Source organism: Acyrthosiphon pisum, chromosome A2 (genome assembly GCF_005508785.2).
Source record: "Acyrthosiphon pisum isolate AL4f chromosome A2, pea_aphid_22Mar2018_4r6ur, whole genome shotgun sequence".
NCBI classification, from domain to species: domain Eukaryota; kingdom Metazoa; phylum Arthropoda; class Insecta; order Hemiptera; family Aphididae; genus Acyrthosiphon; species Acyrthosiphon pisum.
Window position 1 is genome coordinate 39099299 of NC_042495.1, and position 8444 is coordinate 39107742.

Genomic DNA, 8444 nt, shown 5'->3' on the forward strand with positions numbered 1-8444 from the left:
TTTATAAGTGTGGCATTTATATTTCGACTGTGTCTCCAAAATCAGTATTCACTTACATCTAACACGGGGGGACCGGGGGTCGAACTATATTTTCCATTCTTCAGTTACTACGCTATCAACGTGGTCGGCAATCCACCGTAGGTGGATTGCATACCTGGTGATATAGGTACGCTTCTCATAATGCCCGCGATTCGATTCCCTACCTATGTGATTTGATGACTGATAGCTAGACAATCGACTGTTCACTTTTTAACAACACAGGAGATCGTATCCAGCCTATCCATTTACAACATTTGTGACGGATTGCTTAAACGTTCCCGCCAAAACGTCAAGCCTTATCTCCAATCCATATCACTAATCTTTATCACAAATCCTAAATTTTCGTCTTACAACTTTACTGTCGCGACTTATATAATATTTCCAATGACATTGTCTCCAAAATCGGTACCCACTCTCAGCGAGTCTAACGGGCCCCGAGTTACACTTAGAGCTAGTTATGTTATAAATTATAATAAATTAATAATTATTATAATTATAATGATAATCTGTGGGCCTGTGGAGTGTGGGCTGTGGCAACTACCAAATATCCGTGGATACGTAAGCTTTGATGGACGAGGTTTATAAAGTAGGTATATACTTACTAAGTAGGCCAGTAGCGCATCTAGGATTTTTGCCCGGGGGGGGGGGGGGGGAGTGTAAAGATTTTAATGGACATATTTTGTATAAAAATATTATATAATATATTCATATTATTAGGTACATGTTGTATTGTGTACAAAATGTGGTCTCCGAGGGGGATATGACCTCCAAACCCACCCAGTAATTTACGCCACTGATTAGTAGACAGGACGTCTCATGAAATATATTAATATTATGAACATAATAATTATTCTAAAATCAATGGTACAATTGTTACACCGTCACTGTGCAAGCTAGGGCGTAGCTAGGGGTAGGGGGGGTCAACGAAGTGTATTTTAAAATGTTATCTCAATTTAAAATGTCGTTAAGCATAACCTTATATATTAATATTTTGTTAGCTATGGTCGGTGGGGGAGGGGCAATCCCCTACGCTCGTATATAGGTAGGTATACTTTACAATTTAAAAAAAATATAGCAATCCTTATTCTGTTTTATTATTTATTGTCATATGAAATTTATTTATTATATCATCTTTAAGTTAGAACCGTGTAGAGGATTGTTTACTTCCACGTAAAAATGTACAACGTGTTGTATAGTTAATCATCGTTCATGACCATGATTATTGCCATTCTTTTTAATAAACTGTTTGAGTTACCAACACAGAGGAATAAGATTTGGAAAAAATTACCGGGCACCGAGCCCATCGTCCTGCTTTTTAAAGCACAGGTTGCATGTTTATGCAAACGTGTATTTTTAAATCTTAAATAAAAAATACAATTTTTATTAATTTCTAACTCAAAATAATTTTAAAAAGGTTACTGATTTTGACGAATTTTGTCAACATTTTAACTTCAGACGCCCAAAAAAAGTACGTAAAATTATACTAATAACAACTTATGGGGAATATTGTAATCAATTTTCAAGTTTTTGACAGAGTGAAATTTTTTTTATCCACTATAATTTTAAAAAAACCAATAGAAATCAAAAATTTCTTTTAAGCATTACGTAATTGATTGATTACGTACAATTTACGTTTTGAACCCTAAAAAACTAAGATAAATTACCAAAAGGTACGCCTATAGATAATTTTTACTTAATCAAAAATCCGTATCTCTAAATCCTAAACGTTAAAATCAATAACCAAAATCAATTAGTGTGAAATAGTTAATCAAGAAAATACGTGATTCAAATTCACTCAAAATAAACATCAAAATGCAGAAAAATATTTATTGATTTATTCTATTTTATAGGTTCGATTTATATTTATTACCGAACACTTCTCGTATCTCGATGTATGGATTGATATTTAAGTATTTTAAAGCCGTGTAGTAATAAACTAACAAATATATAATATATTGATTTATACCATAGGCGCATATCAGTGTCTGTGTATTATACTTGTGTAGGTACAAAAGGTACTTATCTACTGGTACAGTAGTAAACCGTACACATGAATAACTCAAGTATTAATATTTAGTAAGCACTAAGCAGTAACGAGTAATGGCATTAATATAAGGTATATTTTCTAATAAACAATATTTACATAAATAATATACCTAACGTTTTTTATAAATATAATTGCATAACTAATTTGGAATTCCAAAATTTGTCGTTGGGGTTGTGTTTTACGTGGTTGTAGTAGCACAAAATACAAACGTTTAAATTCGAGCACAAACCAGCTGGTTAGGCTAGGCTATAGGCTGGCACAAACGAAAGCCCTTGGTTTGAATCCAAAATTCGGTGGTAGGGGTGCCCGGGAAAATGTGCACCATATAAATATAATATGATACACAAATTATCACATTACTTGTGATTGTTATTATTATTATTCGCCGATAGTCACCGACTGCCGTAGTCTCCTACCGCCTTGTTGTTGTTTTTTTCGATCACACTCATAAACACTTTAAAGTTATTAAATATATTTAGGTACTGAATATTAGGTCTTCTGAGGAGAGGAGATGGGTGAACCCTAATTGAATAGATAAATAAACGGTTCACAATTATATTATTCAATAATTTTTGGAAAAAGTATAATAATGCTATAGGTTTTAATTATATAATTTATGATAACAACACAAGGTCCATACAGACATACAGTATTATAGAAACTTTTACACTTACCTGAAGTACATCTGTTAAGTTCAGAACTCCACTTTCCATTAGCGAGACAAAGGATTTCTATTTGAGTCTCCTCGAGCCCATTTAGTTAAATATGTGAACTTTCATATGAAGGTAATAATTTAGTTGGAGTTTATTAGGATTTATTAAGACAATGGCGTTGTTTCTTTTAAGAATATCAAGCCTTAAATTAATTTTCTATAATAATTTACCCTTTACAATTTACAAAGACTTAATATATTATATAAAGAAGGATGAATTCATTTGGAAATTCGGAAATTTCATCAAGTTTTCTATAAATATTATGAATTATGATCTAATTATAAATTGGCAGGTTGTTGCCGATGATCCAAAGTTGCCAGTGACAAGTTAACTATGAAAATTCAGAAAATTAAATGTAGTAAAAAATCGTCTACGATGTTCTTTAAATCAAGACCACCTTGAAGCATTCATACAATCATACTAACGGAAGAATGAGATATTTTGTATGTTATTGATTTAAAATATTAAATAAATACTGAATATTATACTGAAAAAGTCTTCTCCATTGATGAATTAGATGTTAGGTACCTATCTGTATAACGACTAAAGCTTAAACTAAAATTTAAATCACAAAATAATAATAAATATACTAATGCAATCTGAAACCTGTAATTAATATATTTTGTATATTTTACACTCTGATAAAATTAATGTTATGATAAGTTATAAATATGTATAGGTACCTATAGATAGTCAATTATAAATAGTATTTTCTATATGATTATTCATACTTGCATATTATGTACCTACGATAGATTACAAAAACAAATACAGTAAAAATATTGATTAAATACACAATAAATCAATGATTAATATAGAATTTTATAATTTGGAAACGTGTTATTTAAAAAAAATATATTGTTGGTTAATATTTTAAAAACAAAAAGTAAATTACGCTAATAAAAAAGTGTCGTTGCGTGAATTGTCGATGGTAAACTATACCATAGTGACTTGGACACAGACACTATTCCAATTGAATAGGTCGATCCAGGATTTAGATTTTTTAGCTGTAAAATATTATATTGTATTAATTTAATTCAAATAACAGAAATTTAAAATAATGAAAGGTGAACAATATTTGGTTAGCTATGACAAACTCGCTTTCCTTCCACCATCCCTGTTGGAGGTACTTAGTATATTTCGTATCATACTTCCAATAGTTATATTATTAAACATTCGATATCAATAAAAAATCACCATATTATTACAGAATATAGAGGAATAAATCTGAGCATAGCTCAGTTAAAAGGACGTATACACGTGTATATACTGTCTCAGTGTCTCCGTCCATTCATTTACAAAAATATCAAAATTCTACTTAAGGTACTCGAAACTAAAATTGTATTATCTAGGTAAATATTAGACTTTGGACACTTCGTGATATCCAGATTAATACCAATTTTGAAGAGTAGAATATTTTCGAGATAATGTCATATTTTTTTTATAAGATATTGTCTAACAGATTGGTTACACCGTTTAATGTTTTCTTGTAGAAGATATCTTCTCTACATCGTGACTATATATATTGTAACATCGTCGTTACGCAATCTTTTATTGTCGACTTTTAGATATACAGATTCAGCTTATCTATATGACCTATAGGCTATAGTACCTATATATAATAATATATGCCTGCAATATTAGTGCGAGAATGTATCATTTAAATTAATCACCGTATAGTTGTAAGAAGGAACTTCTTCATAGATTGCTAATTCTATTGCCCTCATACTTGAATACAAGTTCATATCTGACATTTCTTCTACGTTAATAATGAACATATCTAATACACCATTAAATATCCATGGAATATCCCACTTGAGAGTCATAAAAGTCTTTCCAATATCAATAACTTTAAAATTATTCGGAGAATCTGGTACTAAAATATAACATTAAACGCATATTAATATATTATTTTCTTCTATGATAAGAATTAATTAAATCTTCACTATTTTTATATTTTACTTACGTTCATCAATCATTTTAAATGTAATAGACGAAACTTTACCTCCTTCGGGATTATTAATCAACTTGGGCTTTATCTAATACAAAATTATATTTTATGACCAATTAATATCTTAATATTGTATAATGTCATCTGTCTAATACATACATTAAATGTGAAGGTGTTTGCAGGGTTCAAATTATTAAAATTATGGCAATAATATTCCGGCCAAGCGGAACATTTCGTCGCGGCAATCACTATTACATTGTTTGCGTTTCCACCGTCTTCATTAATTGAAACTATAAATCCATTTAAATTTGCATCTTCTAAATAATACCAACGAAGTCCTACTGATCGATGTCTTAGACTCTTTTTATAAGCAACTATATCATAGACTGGTACTAAATCTATATAGGTAGGTAGGTATGTTTAAAAACAAATGTATAAGTATGTGAATAAATATAATCATAATAATAATTAACTCACATTTTGATTTAGTAGTGAAATTTGTAAATAGATATTGTTCAGGGTTATAACCGATGTGTGTTTTTATAAACACTTTCAGTTCGTAATAATTATTTGATTTCAGATTATTAATGTAAATGTAGTTTTTTTTCGTTTCTTTTACTTGTAAAATGTTATTTCCCTTATCCTATAAAATCAATAAGTTTTGATTTTACAAAGAAATACATTATACATTCGTTTATACAATATTTACCTTTAGTTCAATGTAATACGTTGATAACAATCCATTTAACTTTGAACAATTTACGGGATCGACTTTCCATTGGACAAACACTGAGCTATTCGTCACATTCATTGGGTGTTGTAGGTCAAAAACAGGTTTAGTCATTGGATCTAATAAAAACACACACAGAAATCATCCATCAAAATACGAATACACGTTAGGTTTTATTCAACTTTATACATGATGCTGGTGTTAATGTGCACACATGGTTTTCTCGTTGCACAGTATTCAAGTTATTGGCAACTGTAACTTGTATACAGTATTGTGAATTAGGAATCACGTCGAATATTTCGTAATTTGTTCGATTGTAGATTGTAGTTGACGTCCAGTCATTTTTTATTTCATCCATAGAACAACTAAGAATTCGTTGTAGCTGAAATACATTTTAAATCAATTGTATTCTAAAAGACACAAACATATTATATGCGTTATGCAATATTGGTTTCAGATTGATTACACTAATTATTGGTAAAACTAAACTAATTAGTAATTACTTTGTATCTGAGAACACACTTTATTGGTTTATTGACTGTAGCATCGTAACGGTAGGCATTTCCTAATTTCCAGGATATTTTAATTGTTTTATTATATGTGGTTACAACAATATCCTTAATACTGACGTCATTTTCTATTTCAGAACATAAATTAAATTGATAGTTGATAGGTTAATGAAAAATAATAATGTAGTTACCTGTCATTAGGGGAGTAAATGAATATGTAGGCGACGACCTTAATGGTCCTTTAGTAGTCTTAGGAGTCAGTGATGTACTGTAATTGTACCCAGGATAGAGATTTTCTATTAAGTGGCTAGTATTGAAGCTTGATTTTATTTCTTTAACACCAGACATTTTATTTTGTGTTTGATTAAATGTTAACGTAATAACATATTCAGTAATTTTGCATTCTAACTGTTTGGGTATTATCTGTGAATGAATAATGTTATAAACTATAATAAAACTAATAAACAATTAAGCTTTAGTTTTTAACTAAATGGCCACGTTTACTAAATGAAATTTACATAGTTATACTAACTTCATTCCATGTTATATTGACGCTTTTTATCCCACTGATCAATTTAATGTTATAATCAGTTATTTCAGGCTCTAAAAAATTAGAATAATATTAAATAAGTTTTCAAATCTAAATAAAAAAATATTTTATAAGTAGGTGCCTACTTTACATCAAATTAAGTTAAAATAAAAATGGTTTTATTTGTTTGTAACAATACCTGTTTACTTACCTGAGGCATTAACTGCACGGTCATTAGCCTGTTTTTATTGGTGGGGGGGGGGGGGGGGGGTACAGTTTTCGGGATGGACCTCAGAAGTCAGAACACGTTAGTGACTGCGGCCAACCACCGTGTAACACCAGACCCCACTTAATAATATTATAATGATGTAAAACAAATCACGTCTAATATAATTTTTCAAATGCAATGTTTATCTATAAATTAGATTATGACACAAGAGTTATAAAGTATGTAGGTATACGGCATTACAATTGAATAAAATAATTAGATAAATAATAAACATAAATGTAATATTAAAAATATTTTATAAATCTATAAAAGCTTTTTTAAAAATAAATACAATTTTGCAGAAGGTGTTATTATATTATATTATTATATTAAAACTAATTTACTTATAATTTTTGTATATTTTTAAATTTCCATACTATAATTATTGTATGTAACAAAGGTTTTTAAAACAGTTTTAATTCAATAACAAATTAGGTAGGTATCAAAAATACTTACGGATACAATGCGATGTCTTGTATTGACCATAAACTATATTTTCACGATTGAAATTCCCATCGTCAGTTATAATCAAAACACCAATCATATATGTGGTATCTGGTATTAAATCATTTAAAATATCTATAGTTCCATCACTAGTTTCATTTATGAGTTTAATTTCAGATTTTGTAAATTCATCTTCAATTTTTGGCTAAAAAAGTGAAAATATTAATTATGGAATAATAACTCAATTTTCCATGTATTTCTATTGGTTAATACCTAACTACAAAAAATCAAAATTCTAATATAATATAACAAATAGATGAAATATATCTGATAGGTATATCACCCTAAGTTTTATAGTAATTAGTACCTACCTACCTATACAATGGATTGATTATAATAGAACATCTGAACATCATAGTCTAATTATGAGATAATAATAAGCAAATAGATTGATTAAAATACACTATTTATTTTTAATATACCGTTAGGTAGGTACCTACCTATATATACTATAATAAATATTAATACTGTAGTATTTATTTAAAATAAATAAATTATAACTAAATTTTTTCCACAAATAAGTTATGTCTATAGATATACCTTATAAAATATTTGATAATATTTCAACTTTATATTTGTATCTCCTCCTTTAATATTATCCAGTTTGAAATTCAATTCCATTTCCAATGAATCGTATTTGGACGAAAGTAGTATAGGTGGATTAATGAGGTATGGATATCCTAAAGGTTAAACCATCAAAATTAAAAAGGTGGGTAAGTGGATGTCGCTCTGCTGTACAGTAGGTTAGAAGTGGGTCACTGTATAATGGACAGTATTAAATTTGAATTCAATGATATAATATCACTGTATAAGAAAAACGATTCTGAGCGGAGACGGTATATCAGTCTATGTATTAGACATATATATAGGTACTTATCTATATGGTATTAAAAAAAAATTGACCTATAATAGGTACCTATAATAAATTCCAAATTAATCATATCATAATATCTATTAGGTACTTATAAGTTATAACGCGTTATACATCAACAAAAAACCGTGGTAAAATCATAGATATATAATAGTATACTTTAGAAGTTTCAAGTACCCACGAATAATATTATACAATCACACAAATAACTTAAATAGTTATCCTAGGTTTTTAATATGTAATTTCGTCCAAATTTGGCACTTAAAATGACTATAAAAATAAA

The 8444-nt window shown here is 28.8% G+C and overlaps 1 protein-coding gene and 2 long non-coding RNA genes across 5 annotated transcripts in view; 2 read left to right on the forward strand and 1 right to left on the reverse strand.

Annotated features, from left to right (window-relative positions):
* LOC107883032 overlaps positions 1 to 8444 on the forward strand; it is a 12659-nt gene that overhangs the window by 2446 nt on the left and 1769 nt on the right. The gene's annotated exons all lie outside the window — the stretch shown is intronic.
* Positions 477 to 3294, forward strand: LOC115034277. The gene is made up of 2 exons (XR_003839644.1): positions 477 to 625; positions 3092 to 3294. It is a non-coding gene; the product is annotated as an uncharacterized LOC115034277 (long non-coding RNA).
* Positions 3608 to 8444, reverse strand: part of LOC100161662 — an 11700-nt gene continuing 6863 nt past the window's right edge. For all 3 annotated transcript variants that reach the window (XM_029490625.1, XM_016802337.2, XM_016802336.2), the window contains 12 exons: positions 7831 to 7970; positions 7243 to 7435; positions 6522 to 6592; positions 6181 to 6412; positions 5984 to 6117; positions 5670 to 5862; positions 5460 to 5599; positions 5228 to 5393; positions 4910 to 5148; positions 4766 to 4838; positions 4473 to 4675; positions 3608 to 3806 (listed from right to left, as the gene is read on the reverse strand). In XM_029490625.1, coding sequence (XP_029346485.1) covers positions 3696 to 3806; positions 4473 to 4675; positions 4766 to 4838; positions 4910 to 5148; positions 5228 to 5393; positions 5460 to 5599; positions 5670 to 5862; positions 5984 to 6117; positions 6181 to 6412; positions 6522 to 6592; positions 7243 to 7435; positions 7831 to 7970 — 1895 coding nt within the window. In that variant the 3' untranslated portion in view covers positions 3608 to 3695. The remainder of the gene's footprint in view (positions 3807 to 4472; positions 4676 to 4765; positions 4839 to 4909; positions 5149 to 5227; positions 5394 to 5459; positions 5600 to 5669; positions 5863 to 5983; positions 6118 to 6180; positions 6413 to 6521; positions 6593 to 7242; positions 7436 to 7830; positions 7971 to 8444) is intronic.